This window comes from Coregonus clupeaformis, chromosome 28 (genome assembly GCF_020615455.1).
Source record: "Coregonus clupeaformis isolate EN_2021a chromosome 28, ASM2061545v1, whole genome shotgun sequence".
NCBI classification, from domain to species: Eukaryota; Metazoa; Chordata; class Actinopteri; order Salmoniformes; family Salmonidae; genus Coregonus; species Coregonus clupeaformis.
In genome coordinates, this window is record NC_059219.1 from 30,921,976 (window position 1) to 30,946,947 (window position 24,972).

General features: G+C 42.7%; 1 protein-coding gene across 3 annotated transcripts; it reads right to left on the bottom strand.

Annotated features, from left to right (window-relative positions):
• Positions 1 to 57: 57 nt before the first annotated feature.
• On the bottom strand, positions 58 to 24,535 carry LOC121543616 (ras association domain-containing protein 8-like). 3 transcript variants are annotated; one of them, XM_041853634.2, is made up of 6 exons: positions 24,305 to 24,535; positions 23,795 to 23,831; positions 7,815 to 7,988; positions 3,669 to 4,603; positions 2,280 to 2,409; positions 58 to 1,989 (listed from the first exon to the last, which is right to left on the bottom strand). In XM_041853634.2, the coding sequence occupies exons 3-6, from the start codon at positions 7,924 to 7,926 to the stop codon at positions 1,886 to 1,888; spliced, it is 1,281 nt and encodes a 426-aa protein (XP_041709568.1). In that variant the 5' UTR covers positions 7,927 to 7,988; positions 23,795 to 23,831; positions 24,305 to 24,535; the 3' UTR covers positions 58 to 1,885. The 3 variants fall into 3 exon arrangements, with proteins under 3 accessions (XP_041709568.1, XP_041709567.1, XP_041709569.1); XM_041853633.2 differs by lacking the exon at positions 23,795 to 23,831; XM_041853635.2 differs by lacking the exon at positions 23,795 to 23,831 and having other exon boundaries at positions 7,815 to 8,004.
• Positions 24,536 to 24,972: the final 437 nt, after the last annotated feature.

The following is a 24,972-nucleotide window of genomic DNA, read 5'->3' on the forward strand; positions in this document are numbered from 1 at the left end:
CGATTTCAAGTCACTGAATCGTTTCGGATCGTATCGTTCTAAATGAACCAATATCGTCCTTGAATCGTATCGACAACCACGAATCGTGATACAAATCGAATCGTTGTTAAAACGAATCGTTACACCCCTAGTGTCCACAGGCTACTGTTGGTAGGTTCCTTGGTATCTACTAGTCCACAACCAAACAAAAACCACATCTCACACAGTCCTCTCTCCATGAGGCTGAGGAGCCACACAGACACAGAGTGGAGTTCGATCTATTGACAGATACATTCACAGTCCAATAACAATTCTCTCCATTACAAATGCATCACTTTTAAAGTGGAGGCAGATACAGTGGCCCCTATAAAGGTATTTACAGGCACGTTCTGTTTGAACAAATTAAGTACATTCAGGTTGACTGCTACCAATCACATTGTCTAACTTGCTTTGGTTCATGTGAGACATCTTTTTAACTTCATAAAAATGATTAGCCATGTAAGACAATAGACAAACCCACAATTCTTCAAGAGGTTACAAATGAAAAAAGAAAACCACAACACAAATAAGACTTGATCTATTAAAACTGAAAATGGTAAGTACAAATTCTACAGGCCCTTCCAAAGTAAAATGGAATCGGAAAACTTACAGCACACTAAAAGATTTCAACGATGAAAGTGAGTAACCACATAAATTGCATAATGTAACATTTTTGCATGTATAATCGATATGAAATGACCACTATTAAGATCCTAGCTAAATGTTTTGTGAGATGTATTCTGCCACCCAGTGGCAGACCAGATTCTACAGCTATTGACATCAGTCACAAAAAATCTTCAACAAAACTGATCAACAATCAGTCACTAGATTGCTGTGTTGACCATAAATCAATGAAAATAGTGACGCATGCTTTGACAATGGTGCATTGGATCTCTGGAGCATAGCTGCCATGTCTATAAGTATCTGTTGTAATAGCCTTTACTGTTCTTAATGTCTTTAAAACAGAAAAATACTTATAAGGCAGTCAGATATGTCTATAATACACACCACAGGTCTCACACAAGGTGGCCTATCTGTGTAAAATATGGTTTTCTGACCCAATTCTGACTTTTGAGACCTCTATCTTTGTCATGGTTGTCTGAAGATATATGAATCTCCTCTCTATGGCCTGATCTCAAAAGGACCTTCTTCAGTCTCAACCCCTACAAACATCTGGATTTCCCCATGGTTGTCCAGGGCCAGGGGCAGCAGTTAACTCTTTAGTTAAATGTCATCACATGACTGTGATTGTGCACTTTACTATTCCATTAGCTTGCTATATGATGGTAACAGGGTGCTAGGTGGTGTTAATACCATATTTCTCACATCTACTCACTCCTTGTAGATCTTCGAGAGGAAATAGAGAAGGGCACAGAGGTGAGGCTAAAACTTTGTTTGAAATTGGGTCTTCTGTACCTCAAAGATGCATGACTGTTTGAAAAGCATAGCAAGGACGTGGTTGAGCTCTCTAGCTGTCAGCCAGTGGTAGAACAGCCCAAACGAGGCAAACGTTCTAAATCCTATAGTCTTGACGAAACTGTTGGGGGTCTCTGTGTGTTCTCATGGGAGAGAGAGGGAACTCATAGAGGAGGAAGGGGAAGTATGGCATTGTGGGAGTACAGGGTGGAGATCAGAGGAGGCTAGTGGGATGAGCTGCAGGAGGAAGTGCTTATTGTAATGGTTGTTTCCATGTGTTTGGTACCATTCCATTGATTCCATTCCAGCCATTACATTGAGCCCGTCCTCCTATAGCTCCTCCCACCAGCCTCCTCTGGAGATGATAAGAGATGGATCCTCCAGGGGAGAAGCCGACTCAATTCCAGCAGAGGGTCACTGATGGTAGCCAGCAGAAGGTAAAGGTCAGGGGTCAGACGTAGATGCCCTCAGGGTTGAGGCCTGAAGACACTGGACTCTGCAGAGCCCGGAGGTCACTGGGGAGGAGGCGGGAGGAGCCCAGCCGTTTCAGCGAGCCTGGAGAGAGGGGGGAGGAGGAAGTAATCAAGAAGTCAATGTTAAGTGGTATTTTTAATAACCATTTTTTAGAATTCTTACTTTCAGGTTGAGCAGTTAGTGTGTAGATTTGACTGTGGTGTGACAAAAAGTGACATTACTAGCCATATAATGAGCTTTACAAAAACCTAAGATGGTATATTAACTTCCACTAGGGGGTAGTGTTGGATAATAGAACAATGTTTGAAATGTCTGAGCCCAGATTGGGCAAAAACAATCTGACTAGGATGCTTTGTAATACTTGTGTGTACCTGTGTTATTCTCCTGGTCATTGGGCTGGGCTGGTAGAACAGTGACCTTGGTGCCAGTCTGATGGATGAACTGCTGAAGGTTCACCTGTCTCAGCTCCCTGGTCAATATCTCCAACTCCTGCTCCTTCTCCTGCAACAAACAACCAGTCAACAAGTAATTTACTTCCCCTGCAGTTTCTCCTGTCACAGTTCCACTTCCCTGTATACTCGGTTTGTCCACTGATGGGGGCCTGTCTGGCCACTCACGGCTAACAAGCAACTTTATAGATTCATACGATATTTTTCTCTCGTGGAATTGTATTCCTTTACATTTAAGGCTATTTGCAGGTGGAATTGTTGCATTGAGAACCTTTAAAAACAGAAAATGTACGGTAACATACATGTTGCAGGTGGTTAAACCCACTAATAAAGGAGCGGTCATTCTAGGCCCCAGCTAAGGAAGAGTTGGTTCTAGGGAAAGAGTAATGGAAGTCTAGTCTGGTGGAGTAGATCTGTAGTTCTTTTCAGGCCCCAAAATCACCAGTAGTAACCCACATTTTTTTGTTTGTTTTTAACCTCACGCCCACACTATGGCTGCATTTAGACAGGCAGCCCAATTCTGATATTTTTTCCACTAATTAGTCTTTTGACCAATCACATCAGATCTTTTCACACCAGCTCTTTTTCAGAGCTGATCTGATTGGTCAAAAGACCAATTAGTGAAAATAAGATCAGAATTGGGCTGCCTGTCTAAATGCAGCCTATGTGGTGTACTCCACCCTGTAAGTAAACGTTACATCATGGGGACTAATAAGAGGCCTCCAAAATGTTCCTACTAAAAACACAGGGCTCTATTCAATCAAACCCCGTAACTTCAAAAACAACATTCTTCTCAAGCAGTGAGAAACCATGCTTGAATTAATAAACAGTTCTGTTTCATTGTAAACATGGTTTTGTCAAGGACATGAATCCAAATGAATATTAATCAGCGCCAGACGAATGTAAAAAATATATATATTCCAGTTCATTATGCAGCCCTGTAAAATGGGCTTACGTGTCTTAGTTCATTATATTTATTCCTGCAAAAGGTATCATCACAGTATAATCACCTTCATCCATTTTACGTGTTTGTGTGTCCTCCAATCAATGATAAATCTTGTTGTTTACAACCCTATTCTACATAAGGTGTTTGTTTATGTACATCATGTATTGTTTTCAAAACCATTAGGAATCAGTGGTACATTTTAGTATGGCACTTCTCTCACTATTGCTGTTTCAACCCTTAAGTCTTCATCAGTCAAAGCACATAGGAGCGTAGATTGCAGTGTCTCCAGCACCTGCCTAAAACGCTGAATTTGTGTATGTACAATCAATGTTTTCCTATATATTTGTATTTCTATCAAAGCTCACCTGTAGTTTCTTGCTGGACTGTCCCAGTGAGCGGTCCACAGCCCTGCAGCTGCTCTCCAGCTGCACTCTGTGTTGAACCTGTTGCTCCAGCTCCGCCCTGACCTTCCCCAGCTGGGCCCGGGCCTCCTCCTCGTCCACCTGCCTGCTCTGCTCAGTCTCCTGCTCCAGGCCTGCCTCCATGCCCTGGATACGGGTCAGGTATTCCCCCAGCCGGGCCTCGCACTCCCGCACCCGTCCCATCAGCTCCTGGAGCTGCTCCCTCAGCTGCCGCTCGCTCTCCTGCTCGATCTGCAGCTCGTTCTGCCAGAACTCCTCCTCCGACATCTCTACCTCGTTCCTCCGCAGCTGCTGCTCCAGATGCACCAGCTCCTCCTCCAGCACGCTGACACCCTCGACGCACACACCGCCATCACCACCGCCTCTCTCCCAGCCGTGTAGCTCCGCCTCGCAGCCCTGCAGCCGGCTCTCCAGCAGCTGGAGCTTGTCCTTCTGCAGCTGGACCAGGCGCGCCAGCTCCCGGGCTGGACTGGGGGGCACAGACACCACGCCCCTGCCCTGGTTCAGTACTCTCTGCTGCTGCTTGGCCTCGGCATCTCTGCCCTTCCCAAAAATATCCCTCAGGCCCTTGGCCCCAGCTGTGAAGGTGAGGGACTTACGCTTGGGCTCCCGGCGCTTGAGCGAGCGGTCGTTGGCTGCCGGGTGTAGCTTGGCCAGAGGAGGCAGGCTCTGGCGGTAGAGGCCGCGCTCGGGGACGCGGGGTGAGCCGTCGGAGTTGGGACGTTCGCTGAGGGAGGGGCCGGTGCGCTGGAGGACCAGCTGCACGTCGCTGGCATACTGGCCCCACTTGTTGAGGGACACCACAGGGTTCTCATGCGGGGCCAAGTGGCGCTCTGTCTCCCGCCATCTCTCGATCAACGTGTACCTGCCAGTACGCCCTGGGAAAGAGAGAATAATTTGATCAGATGAATGAATTGGATTCATATAGAGTTTTACAAAGTAACTGAGCTTACTAGTCACGCGGCTGAAAAAGAACACGTTGTTTGCTATTTCTTGCCACATACCAAACGGTGACCAGTTACAGACAGACCAGTAGCTAGACTACATTCTGCAGTAGCAACAGACTACAGAGTTCATCTACCATTGACTTTGTCATTGTTATCCCAACCCTAATCTGAACTTTTCACCTCAGCTAAGAACAGGGAAACTCTATGGCAGATCCATTCACAATTACCCCGCTTGCTTTCAGACACAGTTTAGTGGGCGGGCACTGTGCAGAGTTGTCAGAGTAATGGGTTGTTTTTTCCAGGAAGAACCCAACAGGAATTTCTCTGTTCAAATATAGGAGCAGTTGTTCAGTTCCCATTCATGCTAGGGTTGGAGTACGGTTCAATAAAATTCCTCCAGCCCCAAATCAGTGTGTGTGTGTGTGTGTGTGTGTGTGTTCTGCTGCAGATAAGAGCACAAGCCACAGTCTTTCCCCTCTCAACAGCAGAACCACAGTGAAAGAACACAGTTGTCACTACAGCTGAATCTGGCTGAAGGCCTTTCACATCAAAGTGCCCCGGGCCAGACAAAAGACTGAACACATACAAAAGAGGCCCTGGACCATAACTCCTGTACTGTTGATGAAAAGACACAGCATTTAACTGTTAGTCCTACAATCATGCATCTGTGCATGGATCACAATGGAATAGCATGTACAAATCCAATGGATTCATTTAACCCTTACACGCTACCTCTAGGATCTCCAAGTATTTTCTCTAAAAGCAAATGACCTATGTAAACCATGACATCTCTACAGAATTTTGATTCTAAGCAGTGCAAAGTGCAAGTGCAAAACTATGCCGGTATGAACTGAAAACAGTATGAACTGAAAACAGTATGAACTGAAAATAGTATGAACTGAAAAAAGTATGAATTCACAGCAGTATTAAATGAAAACAGTATGAAATGACAGCAGTATGAAATTAAAACAGTATGAAATGACAGCAGTATGAAATTAAAACAGTATGAAATGACAGCAGTATGAAATTAAAACAGTATCAAATCAAATCAAATGTTATTTGCCACATGCGCCGAATGCAACAGGTGTAGAACCCTTAACCAACGCAGTTAAGAAAAATAAGTGTTAAAGTATTTACTCAAACTGAAGTTTAATTTTTTTTAAATTTAAATTAAAGAGCAACAATAAAATAACAGTAACAAGGCTATATACAGAGGGTACCGGTACAGAATCAATCTGCGGGGGCACAGGTTAGTCGAGGTAATATGTACATGTAGGTAGAGGTTAATGCAAATAGTCCAGGTAGCCATTTGATTAACTGTTCAGGAGTCTTATGGCTTGGGGGTAGAAGCTGTTAAGAAGCCTTTTGGACCTAGACTTGGCGCTCCGGTCCCGCTTGCCGTCCGGTAGCAGAGAGAACAGTCTATGACTAGGGTGGCTGGAGTCTTTGGCAATTTTTAGAGCCTTCCTCTGACACCGCCTGGTATAGAGGTCCTGGATGGCAGGAAGCTTGGCCCTAGCGATGTACTGGCCCGTACGCACTACCCTCTGTAGTGCCTTGCGGTCGGAGGCCGAGCAGTTGCCCTACCAGGCGGTGATGCAACCAGTCAGGATGCTCTCGATGGTGCAGCTGTATAACTTTTTGAGGATGTCAGGACCCATGCCAAATCTTTTCAGTCTCCTGAGGGGGAATAGGTGTTGTCGTGCCCTCTTCACAACTGTCTTGGTGTATTTGGACCATGATAGTTTGTTGGTGATGTGGACACCAAGGACCTTTAAGCTCTCAACCTGCTCCACTACAGCCCTGTCGATGAGAATGAGGGCGTGCTCGGCCCTCCTTTTCCTGTAGTCCACGATCATCTCCTTTGTCTTGATCACGTTGAGGGAGAGGTTGTTATCCTTGCACTATACTGCCAGGTCTCTGACCTCCTCCCTATAGGCTGTCTCATCGTTGTCGGTGATCAGGCCTACCACTGTTGTGTCGTCAGCAAACTTAATGATGGTGTTGGAGTCGTGCTTGGCCATGCAGTCATGGGTGAACAGAGGGTACAGGAGGGGACTGAGCACGACCCCTGAGGGGCCCCCGTGTTGAGGATCAGCGTGGCAGATGTGTTGTTACCTACCCTTATCACCTGGGGGCGGCCTGTCAGGAAGTCCAGAATCCAGTTGCAGAGGGAGGTGTTTATTCCCAGGGTCCTTAGCTTAGTGATGAGCTTTTAGGGCACTATAGTGTTGAACGCTGAGCTGTAGTCAATGAATAGCATTCTCACGTAGGTGTTCCTTTTGTCCAGGTGGGAAAGGGCAGTGTGGAGATCTGTGGATCTGTTCGGGCGGTATGCAAATTGGAGTGGGTCTAGGGTTTCTGGGATAATGCTGTTGATGTGAGCCATGATCAGCCTTTCAAAGCACTTCATGGCTATAGACGAATGAAAGCAGGGTATTGTCGGGCTGAGCCATACTCACACAGACAGTTCAGTACAGGTCTGTACAGTACATCTCCATAATGCAAAAGAGGTGAACCTTTAAAAGTGGCTCCATGCTGGTTCTACAGCTATTTCTACCTAGAAGCGGTGGGAACAGACTGCTTCTTTAAATCTTATTTTGTTGCCTCTAGATGTGGCTGGGGAAATAGCTTCTCATACATAAATTCAGTATCATCATGGGAATACAATACAGTCATTATGTACTGTAGTTCTCTATTCTCCTCAGCGAGCATCTCAATGACACAACATCTATGAATCATCCCAACACAGCTCATCTTGATTCTCACAATCTCTGTTCACTCCCAGTCAACTCTCATCTTGGTGCACTCCACTATCTTTAGCATCTTTCAGAAACAGACTGTCAAATATGCTGCATGCACTGTGGATGTGGCAAAACGCTCCACATTAGAATCATTAGAAGATAGGTGAGGATTCAGCTGACTTGACTAATCAGATAAATTGTGGGTGTGGCTCAATCCCATAGAAGTGAAGGTTATGGGGGTGGGGCTAGTGTCCTGTGAAAGGATGCATTCTTACACAAACTATGGTAAGGCTTAAAGGGATACAGTAGTTCACTTTAGTTTGATCTTATTTTCAACTTATCCCTTGAACTATCCCTTTAATTCTTTTTTGGACAATATTGCTGATGGATTAACTCACCAATGGCCTGGGCCAGGGCGATGACCACCTCCTGGCATGTGGTGAGCTCTGTGACGCCACACACGATCCGCTGCACTCCGTCCACCCACACTTTCAGCTCCATTGCTCTCATCGAGGGGGCGTCGTCATTCCTCCTCCACACAAGGGGGCGCTACACAGGATCTCTCTAGCATTCTATAGAACAGAGAAACTGTCAAATGCTGGGTTTACTATATAGCTCTGTGTGTACACTGTATTCCAAAATGCACACACACAAACACTGAAATACAGACACTCACAAACAATGCTAAATTATCTATCTTACTCAGTAGGCCTAGCCTACATAGTTCCCAAATGTACACATCAGAGGTTCTGGGAAATCACAACTTTCTTGTTGACTACAAGTGAGATGAGACAGTAAAGAAGATGCCAGTTCATTGATGTGAATTAAACCACTCAACATCGCCTCGTACCTTTGACGACATTGCAGCCGTGCCAAAAATCACAATAACACACCTACTATAGTGCAGTTTCCCAACCTCGGTCCTGGGGCCACCTCCCCCTGGGCGCACATTTTGGTTTTTGCCCTAGCACTACACAGCTGATTAAAATAATCAAAGCTTGATGATGAGTTGTTATTTGAATCAGCTGTTTGAATTGCTTTGTCATATTCCTCTCTTATTACTGCTACAGTCATTATTGGCAGCCAGCCAATCCCATAGAATCAGAGCATTGAATTTCCAAACCGTTGCGGGTTACAGGGAAAGAAAAAGGTTTGTACACTGCATCACAGTGCTAGAGGCGCTACTACAGACCCGGGTTCATTCCCAGTCTCTGCCACAACCGGCCGTGACCGGGAGTCCCATAGGACGGTGCACAATTGGCCCAGCGTCGTCCGGGTTAGGGGAGGATTTGGCCGGTGGGGCTTTACTTGGCTCATCGCGCTATAGCAACTCCTTGTGGCGGGCCGGGCGCCTGCAGGCTGACCCTGGTCACCAGTTGAACAGTGTTTCCTCCGACACATTGGTGTGGCTGGCTTCCGGGTTAAGCTGGCAGGTGTTAAGGAGCGTGGTTAGGCGGGTCATGTTTAGGCGGACGCATGACTCCACCTTTGCCTCTCCTGAGCCCGTTGGGGAGTTGCAGCGATGAGACAAGATCGAAAAAATTCAGTTGGTTTCGAGGTACACATTTAATCAATGGAATAATGGGTTTAATGCAGTGTCGGTCGGTCTATTTCGAAGGCCCTTTCTGATGATGGCGGTTCTATTTGGTAATGCCTACGGGAAAGCTTTCTCTGGTCGCTTGCATGAGGAACCCTTTAAACTGCTGACACAAGCACCTTATCTGAAAGGCACTCATTACAGACCTGGCAAGGCATCAGGCAGATGCAACAGTGCAGATCTGAACCGCTTGCCTCCCGGGCCAGGGAAAACACAGATTCCCATAGTTTAAGCATCTTTTTTTATCCCTCTCGGCCATCCGTTTTCCTGTTTTGTCCCATATCCACTTTCTGATCCTTAACTCCCTAATGACACGTGAGGCGGCAACAGCTCCCTTGCCTCTTTAAGCATCTCCATCACACCTGCTGCCAGCCACACAACAATTCCCTGTCACGTTCCCTCTGGTTTGACACCATCCTGCCATGGGTATCCCTCCAAGACGCCTCTGGTTACTGTGGCCTTCCCTGACTGAGGTAGCCGTTCAGGGGCACCACCTTATGTCTACAGGCCTTTGGACTCCCGGAGGCGGTGTTGTGTTCCACTGGGAACTGGCAGAGTGATTTGTAACTGTAGACAGTTACTGCAGAATCCCCAGGCCAGAGCCGCCTGGTAACTGGCTGTAAATAGGACCATTCCCATGCTGCACACAGCTCAGGGGTAGGAGAGTGAGGTGCAGGCTGCCAGGTGGTAAGTGTTCACATGGAAATTGTATTTTGGGGGGCAGAGGAGGGGGTAAGGATATGGGATTATATGATACAATGTAGAGGTCTGGTGTTTTTCCAATCTAATAAATTATATTCCTCAAGCATTTGATAAGATCATAAAAATACCCTTTGTGGAATACTGAGAAATATGGATTGGGGTATAGAATCTTGACCACAGGACCTCTGAAGGCAGGAGCTGGGTGTCAGACTGAGGAGCTCCCTTTGAGATTCTCTCTCCATCCTCTATTCTCAACATCTGTCATGTGTTAAGTATAACTGAAACCACCCTTCTTCGACTGAGAGCCTCGATGGAAAAACAAGCTCGACTGCTAAGGGTGAAGGATGTCATTACTTCACAAGGGCAAAATTGTGGTGTACATATTGGGGGGGGGACAGTAGATGGGGGGTCCTGGGAGTCCTCCCCAAACATTTTTAAAGACATTTTTAAATGCAAAACAAAGAGCAAATGTATCCAACAAATTTGTAGCGTCACAAGCTTGATGTAGTCATTGCGTGCTATGAATATGGGAACAAATACTTAATTTGTCACAATACTTTTGCTCCCCTAAAATGGGACTATGTACAAAAAGTGCAGTAATTTCTAAACGGTTCACCCAATATGGATTAAAATACCCTCAAATTAAAGCTGACAGTCTGCACTTTAATCTCATAGTCATTGTTTGATTTAAAATCCAAACTTTTAGAGTATAGAGCCAAAAGAAGAAAAAGATGCTTCACTGTCCCAATAATTAAAGAGGGGGCCAAATCGACCTGTTCTGAATATGCTCTGATTCTATGGGATTGGCTGGCTGCCAATATTGACTGTAGCAGTAATAAGAGAGGAATATGACAAAGCAATAAGACACTAGAGCAGGGTCCTGGGCCCCCCTGGGTGCACCTTTTGGTCCCCGTGGCAATTTTGCCTATGTTACTTCATCCTGTAAGGCTCACACTCCTCACATCTGACATCTTCAGCACACGTACACAAGGACTACAAAATGTATGAATTAGCACTTAGACTAAAGTTATTTCTTCAATGCAAAAGTATTTGTTTGGGGTGAATATCAACAGTTATGGTTCTTTGGTGGATCATGTATAAATGTCATCTGACTCAGAAAACCCTCTCCAAATTGGCTTTGTAGAAAACATCTGTCTTGCATCAGAATATTGATGTAACTTGGGATGCCTAATGCCATAATAGATGTCATTAAACAATGTGAAATGCATAATCAATTATCATCAATGTGGTAAATAGGCTGTAATGGATGTCACAACATCGCTAATCAAATACAGTACTAGTGTTACTGTCTTAATGCCAACTGACACTCAATCATAGTTCTGACCCGAGTTGAACTAACAATGACCACATACACCCAATATTGTGTGTTCCTAATTTGGTATGGACACATCTATGAGAATATGTGTGCTGAAGTAATTTTCCCCTCCATCATAAGATTATCACTTAGTACTGGGTATTAGGCAACCACATGCAAGCACAGCCTCAGAATTGGCAGTGAGAAACTTGAGCCCTTGAGCGTCATTTAGCCTACTTACAGTATTTAAATGCTACACAGACAAAATAGTATAGCTACATGCATAAAACATTTGATAGTGTGTTTTCCTTAATACCTCAATTCTGGTGGTACCAAATTCACTTTCAGTCAGGAGTGGGAAATGTGGACTTTTCTTCAGTACAGACCTACCTTGACTATAACTAAATCATGGCGCCAGTCTAAAAGGCAAGAGATTGTGTAGCACGATGACCTCAGGATGGCAGGTCTCCTTGGTGGGTCCCTGCTCAGGGTCCACGCACATTATAATAATATGCCATTTAACAGACGCTTTTATCCAAAGCGACTTACAGTCATGCGTGCATACATTTTTTGTGTATGGGTGGTCCCGGGGATCGAACCCACTACCTTGGCGTTACAAGCGCCGTGCTCTACCAGCTGAGCTACAGAGGACCACATGGCTGAAGCCTGCTTTCCCTAACAGCTGATGGGATACAGTATCTACAGTTTACCCAGAAAGGGTGGCCGTCTGAGTCTGTCTGGCCTCCACTGAAAACCTGGAGCTAAACTTAGGGTTCCCTTTAGCCTGGCCCTCTACACAACCTGCATTCTCTCCATGCCTCGAAGACGGGGGGAGGGGAGGGACTCTACTGCACAGTAAGCTCACAGAACGGTGAAAGGTCTGCAGTTTTGCTAAGCTTCACAGGAGAGAAAATGTTAGAATAGAAGTCGCTGTGGTTGAGCCACATAATAAATTGTTCTTGGATATCATGCTGTTGCTCGTTATTAAATGAATTTAGTTATTTCTTTAGTAAATAGGAAATCCAAATACTATACTAAATCGGTTAAAAGTACGGTTGATAAAATAAACAGATATTATTCCAGATTTTCCACTGGTAAAACCAAAGATGAACAGGAGTGATAGACCAATGCAAAATGGGTCCAAGGATGTGTTCACAGAGGAGGGGGGTTGTTCTAACAAGTGGCACACAAACAAAGAAGCATGCTGACGAGGGGACCGCCCACATGGGCAGTGCTGGCATGACTGGATGCAAACAATATCTCGCCATGGCAACTGGCCTCTGGATTTGTAAGGCCCCAACACAGCTGACTGGATTGGTTGGCACAGCCCTGGGAAAGAACAAACATTCACTGGTAATTAGGAAATAATCCATGCTTTTCTGTCACTTTTTTCTACAATATGGTCAGAGTGGAGTGGACTAGTCTATGGATAAGCATAAACTCTCCTTATCAAAGCTAGAGGTAACACAGATCCTCAGTGCAGGTTATGTCTGGGTAATATTCTATTTTTAAGCACTACAGGCATATTAATTGCTAACCAAGAGAGGAAAGCAGTGGTGCAGCGGATGACATTGAACACGATGACATCATTCAGCATTTTTACTCCACCTCAGCAATTGATGACCTTCACAGCTACACATACTCATCACACACACAGACTCTGTCTTACATCACAGACACATTTGCAAAATCATAGAAAAAAACACAGCCGCAGCAACGGACGATAAAAACAGAAGGCACATTTTCTGAATGTTAATGTTGCCTGGGCTGGCCTGGTTGGGTCTTGGTGCGAGTCTTATCCCCCAGTTGATTGTAAGGGGTCAAACAGAGCCCTCTTCAAGCTAGAATCCGCAGTTGAAAGAATAAAGTGCCACCCCGCCTCTGTTTTGGTAAAAAGCTGAGGGATGGGCCTGGACAAATGTAACCACTCTCAAATTAATAGCGCTATGAATGCAAGGACTGACCATCCATGATATGAACAATTATAGTTTTAACAATGTGGAGGCTTTAAAGTGTTTGTTTACATTTACATTGGTTACAAACATTGGAGCAAAAAAAGTTTACATTTTTGGTTAAGATGGGGTACAACAGTTAAACTAAACTCATGAGGCATTTATAAGTTATATTCAAGGATCAATTGGAGCCTTCAAAAAGTATTCATACACCTTGACTTAATCCACATTTTGTTGTTACAGCTCGAATTCGAAATGTATTAAATATTTATTTTTTTCGCACCCATCTACACACAATGTTCTTAGAAATTTTTGAAAATTTCTTGAAAATGAAATACAGAAATATCTAATTTACACAAGTTTTCACACCATTGAGTCAATATATGTTAGAATCACCTTTGGAAGTCTATAAGAGCTTTGCTCACCTGGATTGTACAATATTTGAACATTATTTTTTAATTCTTCAAGCTCTGTCAAGGTGGTTGTTGATCATTGCTTGACAGCCATTTTTCAAGTCTTGCCATAGAAGCCGATTGAAATTTAAAAAATGGACCAAGAAAATATTATTGATCTTTCGTCTCTCTGAGTTTCATAATTTTCCAACAATTCGCAAGAGGCAGAATGTATCTCACTAGAGAAAGCATCAGAGTGAGCGAAACAGCGCCCCTCTGTCTCTGTATGTGTAGGCCATCTATCTGATGCTGTCTGATCAAAACGAGTATGACATTGTTGCCGACGGTAGCATTGAATGCAAGTTAAGCCAGCGAGCATTTGGCCTCCCTTGATAAAAAAAAGTATAAGATAATAGCTAATGGTCCTGGTGCACCAATGGTCCTGGCGCACCAAAGAAACATGTCAAGGGAAGCCAGTTTGGATTTGCTTCACTCCTATCACATTGCATCAAGATAAATACTTCATTGACAGAAACAACTTGAATTGTTGCATCTCGTTGTGTTGTCCTCCGGTGGCTAGCTAGCTAGCTAGCTAAAATTGTCCCTTTCCTAAATTAGCAATGGATAGAGATAGGGATTTGGACTTGTGGTTTTACTTACAGTGGGGAAAAAAAGTATTTAGTCAGCCACCAATTATGCAAGTTCTCCCACTTAAAAAGATGAGAGAGGCCTGTAATTTTCATCATAGGTACACATCAACTATGACAGCCAAAATGAGGAAAAAAAAATCCAGAAAATCACATTGTAGGATTTTTTATGAATTTATTTGCAAATTATGGTGAAAAATAAGTATTTGGTCAATAACAAAAGTTTCTCAATACTTTGTTATATACCCTTTGTTGGCAATGACACAGGTCAAACGTTTTATGTAAGTCTTCACAAGGTTTTCACACACTGTTGCTGGTATTTTGGCCCATTCCTCCATGCAGATCTCCTCTAGAGCAGTGATGTTTTGGGGCTGTTGCTGGGCAACACAGACTTTCAACTCCCTCCAAAGATTTTCTATGGGGTTGAGATCTGGAGACTGGCTAGGCCACTCCAGGACCTTGAAATGCTTCTTACGAAGCCACTCCTTCGTTGCCCGGGCGGTGTGTTTGGGATCATTGTCATGCTGAAAGACCCAGCCACGTTTCATCTTCAATGCCCTTGCTGATGGAAGGAGGTTATCGCTCAAAATCTCACGATACATGGCCCCATTCATTCTTTCCTTTACACGGATCAGTCGTCCTGGTCCCTTTGCAGAAAAACAGCCCCAAAGCATGATGTTTCCACCCCCATGTTTCACAGTAGGTGTGGTGTTCTTTGGATGCAACTCAGCATTCTTTGTCCTCCAAACACATCTGACCATATGACATTCTCCAAAATCCTCTTCTGGATCATCCAAATGCACTCTAGAAAACTTCAGACGGGCCTGGACATGTACTGGCTTAAACAGGGGGACACGTCTTGCACTGCAGGATTTGAGTCCCTGGCGGCGTAGTGTGTTACTGATGGTAGGCTTTGTTACTTTGGTCCCAGCTCTACGCAGGTCATTCACTAGGTCCCCCTGTGTGGTTCTGGGATTTTTGCTCACCGTTCTTGTGATCATTTTGACCCCACGGGGTGAGATCTTGCGTGGAGCCCCAGATCGAGGGAGATTATCAGTGGTCTTTTATGTCTTCCATTTCCTAATAATTGCTCCCACAGTTGATTTCTTCAAACCAAGCTGCTTACCTATTGCAGATTCAGTCTTTCCAGCCTGGTGCAGGTCTACAATTTTGTTTCTGGTGTCCTTTGACAGCTCTTTGGTCTTGGCCATAGTGGAGTTTGGAGTGTGACTGTTTGAGGTTGTGGACAGGTGTCTTTTATACTGATAACAAGTTCAAACAGGTGCCATTAATACAGGTAACGAGTGGAGGACAGAGGAGCCTCTTAAAGAATAAGTTACAGGTCTGTGAGAGCCAGAAATCTTGCTTGTTTGTAGGTGACCAAATACTTATTTTCCACCATAATTTGCAAATAAATTCATAAAAAATCCTACAATGTGATTTTCTGGATTTTTTTTTCTCAATTTGTCTGTCATAGTTGACGTGTACCTATGATGAAAATTACAGGCCTCTCTCATCTTTTTAAGTGGGAGAACTTGCACAATTGGTGGCTGACTAAATACTTTTTTCCCCCCACTGTAATTCTCCATACTGGCCAATGATAACGCCGATTCTGGTCCAACCATAAATCATACATTGTGCCCCTGGACTGAGAGGATGTTAGTTCAATATGTAGCTACATGTAGAAGGTTAATGTTAACTAGCTAACGTTGCCCATAAAAGGAAGTTTGGCTAGTGAGCAAGCATTTTAGCCAGGTATCCTAGGACAACAAAAAATAAAAGCGTGTTCTGTATGACAGAGTCAAAGACCATTTCGTCAACATGAAAGAGAGGAGGACGGCATTGGCGTTTCTCTACAAGTAGGGTGAGTCAACATGTTTTTTCTACTTGCAAGCGCACGTGCACACTCCCACACGCACACACAAAAATCTAAACCATGGGCAGCCACATGGGCAGCCACACGCTTACGTTGATTGGACTAAATAGTTTTTGGTCTTTTTTAGTTGTCACTGTATTAGACTAAGCATAGGTGATTTGATGATGTTGAACTTTAAATGGTGCTGGAATAGTGGAGGCAGCTCCTGTTTTCTTTGCGACTTGAGGTAACTCTGTGGTTCTAAATCAATAGTTGTTTAGTAGTCCGAAAATGTCAGAAACATTAACTTGCTGTAGGTCATGCAACTGTTTGTTACATGCAATATGCTTTGTGGACTTCACTGGACAGATGTTGCTCTCCGGTTTTGTGATGAAACAAAGGTGTGGTTGAATTTATTCTGCCACTGTGTCTTCTCATCTCGGCCTTAGGCCTATATATCACGGTGTCAAGGCATATGAACTAAGATTTTAAAGCAAACAACGCAATTATCACAACACATAGGTTGTAATTTGGCTTTTTTTCCCCCTGGCTTGGCCTTCCCAGTGATTTTACCCACGCACCACTACTGATTGTGGACTAACTACAATGTTGTTGATCCATCCTCAGTTCTCTCTCATCACACTCATTAAACTCTGTAACTATTTTAAAGTCACCATTGGCCTCATGGTGAAATCACTGAGCGGTTTCCTTCCTCTCCAGCAACTGAGTTGGGAAGGACGCCTGTATCTTTGTAGTGACTGGGTGTATTGATACACCATCCAAATTGTAATTATTAACTTCACCATGCTTAAAGGGATAGTAAATGTCTGCTTTTTATTTTTACCCATCTAACAACAGGTCCCCTTCTTTGCGAGGCATTGGAAAACCTCCCTGGTCTTTGTGGTTGAATCTGTGTTTGAAATTCACTGCTCGACTGAGAGACCTTACAGATAATTGTATGTGTGGGGTACAGAGATGAGGTAGTCATGTTAAACACTATTATTGCACACAGAGTAGGTCCATGTAACTTTTTGTGACTTGTTAGCACATTTTTACTCCTGAACTTGTTTAGGCTTGTCCTAACAAAGGGGTTGAATACTTATTGATTCAAAACATTTCGGCTTTTCATTTTTTATTAATTTAAAAAGAAAAATCTAAAAACATAATTCCACTTTGACATTATGGGGTATTATGTGTAACCAGTGACACAAAATCTAAATTTAATCCATTTAAAATTCAGGCTGTAACACAACAAAATGTGGAAAAAGTCAAGGGGTGTGAATCCTTTCTGAAGGCACTGTGTATCTTTAATTTAGAAGTCCAAAAATGGATGTAGCAACTAAGGATTCTAGATTTAACAGAGATCTTCTTTCATTTACCTAATTTACCTAATTGTACTGAAATGTTTTGGATGTATTTTATACTAATTGTTGGTATGCTGACGATGCCTTCATGCTTCTGAAACCAAGCCAAGGGAACTCTGTCCTTTGAAACAGCTAATAGAAATGTCAAAGTGGGCGGCTAGTCTTTCAAGTATGGAAAACTGGAAATGTCAATATTTTACCTCAACATATCCCTTGGAGAAAGTGATATTTCATTTTGAAGCAAAGATGGTTTGGAATTAAAACGTTTGGGTGCTGTACTGGAAAGAAAATGGATAGTATTGCTGATTGCTGATTGGCAGACGGCATCATCAGCCATTTGTCAAATATCTCCATCCCCAACCGTTGCATTCTTCACAATTGTATGAATTGCATGTCCACATCTCCAAGACATGCCATACAGCCATATTCAGTGGGTGAGATTTGCCCAGGTAAGCCCCTCAGCAGGAAGACCACAGACTTGCCCCACTCTCTGCCCATCTAAAATTACACTTAATCTGATGCCAGCTTTACTGAGTACAGACAGATCCCCAGGCAGCCAAAATCACTTCATTTCCTGGTGACATAGGTTGGAGTAATGACCCAGGCAGAGATGAACTGCTACTGACCCAGTTCTGAGGCTTGGAGGCTAGCTGCAGATAGCAGGCATGGCATCACAAACAGCATGGCATTGGCAGAGGAGTTCCTAGGATGGGCCTGCTTAGAATTATATCACAGAGAATTCCCCAAATTTCCCCCAAACTGGGTATGTTTACAACATTTGTTACAACGCTTGTTTACCATGTGACTGACATTTCTTACTCACAATACCTGAAACTGGAGCCTAGACTGACCTTTCCAGCTGTATATGCAGCGAAACCTTTGTCAGTCACCAAACAACCAGTGTGGCAGCCAAATGGCTCACTGTCATCAGAGTTTAAAGGGGTTCAGTTTATAATGAAGGCAGGCAAGGATGTTAAGTGAGCCTTCACATATGGTCAACTAATGTTAAAGCTGATGCCCAGTTTTCAAATTTAGTGAGCCAATATGAAAGAAAGAGGAAAACGAAATGCACTTTACCACACAGAGAGTTGTCAGTTTTGTTAGAATCAGGGGAGGTTATTATTAGTAGTAGATTGTTAGCCTTACACTCAGTTAAGAGAAGTTCATTTGAAGTCACCCAGTGAGGCTAATGAGGCAATAATCTACTGTGCCATTGCGGTGACTCGCTAGGCACAGCGAGAGTCTATTTCCTGATCTTAATCAGTGCTGGAAATGATTGAGCAAATGCTGCTCCAAGAAAAATACTAGCACTTGGCTTTTAATCTATAGTTGGAAAAGCTTAACTTTCAAATCAATTCCATTACATAGGCTTCAAGAGTTTCCAAAAATAAATGACCTTTCCTAGTAGGCCTTTTCTTGAAAGATCACGGGATGCTTGAATGAGCTCACTCAAGTGTTGCGTAGTTGGACTGACAGGGTGGTACTGGCTAGTCTTGCTTGGCCAGATTTACTAGACGACTTTACCTGAAGATTGGAAGATTTGCCTCAAATTATAACAAAAGCACATGCTTAGAACCTTGTGTTTTGGATGGGTTCAGTACAAAGAAGAGACACATGGTAGAGCTCCACATGGCCAAGTGTGGCTGTCCAGATCTCTAACAGTCTGCTCTGAAGGGGGGTGGGGGCTGCAGGATTAGTGCCTCATGGAGTAATTGGAGGGAGAGACTGCAGCTTCTAATGAATCTCAATTTCAGCAGACCAGGGGTAGTTCAGCAGGACACCATGTGAAGTATCTTCAAGTTAAAATACAAAACGTGCCTTTAAAAAAAAATCAACTGATGCTGCTACTTATAAAACAGTCTGGTGGTCTAATGTAGTCGGGAGACTTTATGAAAACCATATCTTCCACTACTGGTGACAATACCAGCGTGAAAACAAAAGTGATTTTTGAATCTGCATGTTTGGTTCAGAACGTTTATTTTTATTTTTTATAAATGCACAGCCGCCTTTTCCAATTCGAAGGCCAACCTTAACGAATAGGAGTAGTAAACCAAGACACATGGCTAAATCTTCTCACTCTGTTGGTCACATGCTAAAATCCCATCACTCAGGATGGCGTGCCAAGTCATCTTTCACTGCATCGCTCCTAGTGAGAAAATGTGGAGCCTCAAAAGTTGAATGTAAGCAGCTTGGGGAGAGTAATAAGCTGTTAACCCTGTAAGAAGAGGAGCTTATGTTGACAACAGGGGGCAGAGAAAGCCAAGTAGTAGTAAACAGACCACAGCATGCAATCTGTCATGTGTTTTCACAAGTTCATCTGGGTTCTCAATAGTCCTCTTAGTAAGGCGCTCAATATTTAAAATGTGTACATTTCAAAATGTTTAGTAATACACTAAATATAATAAAATATAAATATACTGATTGTACAAAACATTAGGAACACCTGCTCTTTCCATGACATAGACTGACCAGGTGAATCTAGGTGAAAGCTATGATCCCTTATTGATGTCACTTGTTAACTCCACTTCAATCCGTGTAGATGAAGGAGGAGACAGGTTAAAGATGGATTTTTAAGCCTTGAGACAATTGAGACATGGATTGTGTATGTGTGCCATTCAGAGGGTGAATTGGCAAGGTGCACCGGTTTGAGTGTGTCAAGAACTGCAACGCTGTGTATCAAGAATGGTCCACCACCCGACGAATGGAGGCTGTTCTGAGGGCAGAAGGGGATGCAACTCAATATTAGGAAGATTTAAATAATCAAAGCTTGATTAAGAGTTGGGTATTTGAATCAGCTGTGTAGTGCTAGGGCAAAAACCAAAACATGCAGCCAGGGAGGGCCCCAGTACAGAGTTTGGCAAACCCTGTACTAGGCCACTATTGTGAGCTTATTGTATGAGTAGGATTTCACAAGGGAGTTCAAGTAGGCTAACAATTTGTGCTACTCTATAACAGCATCTAGATCAGAGATTCTATGCATGGATGAGAGGCAGGGGTACACAAGTTTCATCCAAAAACAATGGGCCCTAAACATGTGCAACCTTCCAACACCCCTCCAGCTATGCTCGACAGAGAGGAGTTTTAGCCCATTTTTCACTTTAAAATGTATGGCAAAAAAAAAAACAATGAATTCAAAGTTAAACGAAACATACAACTCTATGCACAAGGACTACTTTTAACAATTTCCACAGAAAATTTTACAAAAACACATTTACTTGAAGAACATTGCAGATGCAATGTTAGGTAACATAATGACGGCGCAAACAGCACAAACAGTCATTCTGTTACCAAACTCTGCATCTGCACTGTTCTTCAAGTAAATGTGTTTGTCACATTTTCCGTGTATGTTGTTAAAAGTAGTCCTTGTTCCTTTGGTTTATTTTAAGGATGAACTTTAATTCCAACTGTGGGTCTTGATAGGCCACCTGTAATTACAGCCCAGTGTATGCACTCCAGCAATGAAATAAGACCCACGATTCTGGAGAAACATAGTCTCACCACATGGGGAGAGGAGGCCTACAGTGCGGGGGAGTCAGCCCTCAGTAAAGGCCTAAACCTGTGGCTATCTCTTGATGTCTGAAGCTGTCTGAAAACAACTGTTTCGGCCCCACCCACTGTACAACCCTGGTAACGCCTCAAAGATGTTGGACCCCCTGACAATTATATTTGTTTTAGCTAAAACCCACACTATAAAAAGTACTTCATCCCCAAATCTGGTCTGCTCTTTTAGGTTTACCAAAGGATGTTTTCTAGTGTCGTTTCACTCCAGCTGTACTGTATGACTCCGCTCACCTCTTCCCAGTATTTTATTGGCAAGCTAGAATACTTAATCACTGCTGATAACATTCAGCAAATCCGCCCGTATAACACCAACAATGCCTCATTTCCTGTGATGCCACTCATCAGGTATGTCACCATTAACAGGGATGAACCCTTGTTTGTGTCATTCACCGGCTGTGCTACAAGCCTGAATACAGTCTCATACTCCTAAAACAGTTGCACAGGCCTTTACCTCACAGATCAGTATAAATCCTAAAAGAGCTTTGAACCGTGACACAATGAAAATTCACGTCTAACACAGCCCCATACACGGACAGTGTATTGATGTGAGGAGATAAGTGCAGAAAAGTGCCTGGAAGTTTGTCAGTGACCGTACAAACACGTGTTGGCACCTCCAGTAGTCTGCTGGAGTTCACTGGGTTGTCTGTGTTTGATTGCACATTGTTATACCATGTAAATCATCCAGTAGCTGTTCACTTGTGAAGGGTAAAATAACCAAACCAAAATATATTGGACTTTTTTTTTAATCGTAAGAGCACACAGCCACAATTTGAAAGTGTTTGAGTGTTTGCTTTTTCTGCAACTTTTTAAAATATTGTTTGTCATTTAACAGACACTCTTATCCAGAGTGACTTACAGTAGCAATTAGGGTTAAGTGCCTTGCTCAAGGGCACATCCGCAGATTTTTCACAGAGTTAGCTCAGGGATTCAAACCAGCAACCTTCCGGTTACTGGCCCAACACTCTTACCCACTAGGCTACCTACAGCCCATTCTGCTGTCCCTTTTACAACTTGTAGTTCCACTTCCAGTGGGTCTTTATTTTACGATAGGCCTACTATTTCTACTGCTTTAATAGGAAATTACTGGTATGTAGTAACAATGGTTACTTTCTGGTAAATAACTGGTAACAACATGGCATGGTGCCTAAAGGTGCCTAGCGGTACCTGTTTAAATGAATCCCAAAGAAACAAACAATTAATTGGTTACTGCAGTGTGATTACCATTGTACCCTGTAACTTTCAGTAAATACCTGGTAACTTATGTAGCATGAAATGAAGTGCTACTCTATATGTCCTTGGCAAGAAGCTCAATAGGGACTCAGACTCCAACTTGTTACAAACTTAGTCAGCAGAAAACAGCACTGCCACATCAAACAAATAAATGAGACGGAAGGTTCAATAAAAAAAAGCAGCATTAATACTTTGGCCTGAAAATGTGTTTTTTCCCCACTGTCAAATAAAATTGCAAAATTGTGAAATATAGCAGGAACAGTGCCTTGAGAGAATGCCAAGAGTGTGCAAAGCTGTCATCAAGGCAAAGGGTGGCTATTTGAAGAATCTCAAATATAACATTTATTTTATTTTGTTGAACACTTTTTTGGTTACTACATGATTCCATATGTGTTATTTCATAGTTTTGATGTCGTCACTGTTATTCTACAATGTAGAAAATAACAAAAAAAATAAAGAAAAACCCTTGAGTAGGTGTGTCCAAACTTTTGACTGGTACTGTATGTCAAATCTGTAACTAGGCCACTCAGGAACATTCAATGTCGTCTTGGTATGCAACTCCAGTGTATATTTGGCCTTGTTTTTTTTAGGTTATTGTCCTGCTGAAAGGTGAATTCATTTCCCAGTGTCTGTTGGAAAGCAGACTAAACCAGGTTTTCCTCTAGGATGTTGCCTGTGCTTAGCTCTATTCCATTTCCCCCCCCCTAAAAAACTCCCTATTCCTTGCCAATGACAAGCATACTATAACATGATGCAGCCACCACCATGTTTGAAAATATGAAGAGTGATGTGTTGTGTTGGATTTGCCCCAAACATAACGCTTTGTATTCAGGACATAAAGTTAATTTCTTTGCCACATGTTTTGCAGTTTTACTTTAGTGCCTTATTGCAAACAGGATGCATGTCTTGGAATATTTGTATTCCGTACAGGCTTCCTTTTTCCCACTGTTATTTAGGTTAATATGATGGGGTAACTACAATGTTGTTGATCCATCCTCAGTTTTCTATCACAGCCATTAAACTCTGTAACTGTTTTAAAGTCACCTTTGGCCTCATGGTTTCCTTCCTCTCCAGCAACTGAGTTAGGAAGGACACCTGTATCTTTGTAGTGACAGGGTGTATTGATACACCATCCAAAGTATAATTAATAACTTCACCATGCTCCAAGGGATATTCAATGTCTGCTTTTTTATTTTTACCCCACTACCAACAGGTGCTCTTCTTTGTGAGGCATTGGGAAACCTCCCTGGTCTTTGTGGTTGAATCTGTGTTTGAAATTCACTGCTCGACTGAGGGACCTTACAGATAATTGTATGTGTGGGGTACAGAGAGGAGGTGGTCATTCAAAAATCATGTTAACCACTATTATCGCACACAGAGTAAGTCCATGCAACTTATTATGTGACTTGTTAAGCACATTTTCACTCCTAACTCAAGACATTTCAGCTTTTAATTAATGACTAAACATTTCTCAAAACATAATTTCACTGACATTATGGGGTGTGTAGGCCAGTGACACAAAATCTCAATTTAATCATTTTTAAATTCAGGCTGAAACACACAAAAAATGAATTCAATGGCATGAATGCAATGGCACAGTACTGTAATTTAAACAAAGCCTATTGCATGAACATGATGACAGGTTTGATTGAATCCAACCCCTTGTGTCACACAGAACTTTCACATGGGCTGGAGCATTTCACAAGATTGCTACTTGTTGGCCTCATTGGATACATTTATAAAAATAAATAAAAATCGCTCACCAATGTTTAATATATGTTTGTAGTATTTTCTCAGGTCCTGTTGACACGTTGAAGCGAGTTAGTGACCACACACACAATTTTATTTTCTTATGATATCCAAATACCATAGACATTCAAAGTGGCAAGGTATTCTCTCTGCAACCAGTCCAGATAGTCAGAGATTTGTTTTGGTCATATAGCCTACACAAGGGGGCCCTACATCCAAAATTCCCCATATCCCATTTGGCAATATCTTTTATGTGATTCAGACTTTTATTTTTTTACCCGAACTTAATATTTAAGGCCACCCAAAATGTATGTGGGTGTATATTTCTCTTGGTAGAAACAACACAGATGTATTAACTGAATAAAAATGCATTGGCTATACCACAGGCAATGTTACATTTCCAGCTATAGGCACCATCATACTTGAGTCATGTTGGGCTCTTTTTTCGCTCTTAACGCTGTACTGCGTAGTAGCCTTCTATGATGGGTAAAGCATTGGCTGCGCGTATTACAAAATCAATTTACCTCTTTCCAGCCGCAGTCCTCCGCTAAAAGTGTATGAGAAACTCCCGTCTTTCTCTGGTATCACTCTGAATTCGCTCTGGCATTCTATCCGGTGATAGATAATTCTTCTCTGCAGGTTATTTTATCGCATAATCCAAAGGTTTATATACTGTTCAAATAGTCTACCTAATTAAAATTTGCACTCTGCATACCCACGCGTGTTTACTGTGCAATCTGTTGTGGGACATCTGATTCCAGCTCCTTTTTGTGTAATATTGGCAACCATAAGGGGACCACAGAGTATCACTTCCGGGTAAATTCCTTCAGCCTTCACAATAAAGGTCCCCCATATAAAAGTAAAAAAAATATGTACAATATTAAGCTATATTTGGTCAAATATAAGTGATATTTGCATGTATTTCGTTTTGTTGTAATCAAGCACTTTATGCCTACAACATGTGTTAAGCACATGTTGAACTGAACAGAAAACAAATATTGATTGTGTATCCATCAAATTGTTTAATATTTTCAACATCCCTAACTAACAAATGAGTTTTAATTCATATGGACTTTTCAAATTTAGTCCGGAAATTATGGCACACATAGGCTATTTTACAAGATAAAATATGTATTAATATAGTGTCCATAAAAATGGACTTCAATCTTCTCACCAGAGTCCCTATTAGTTC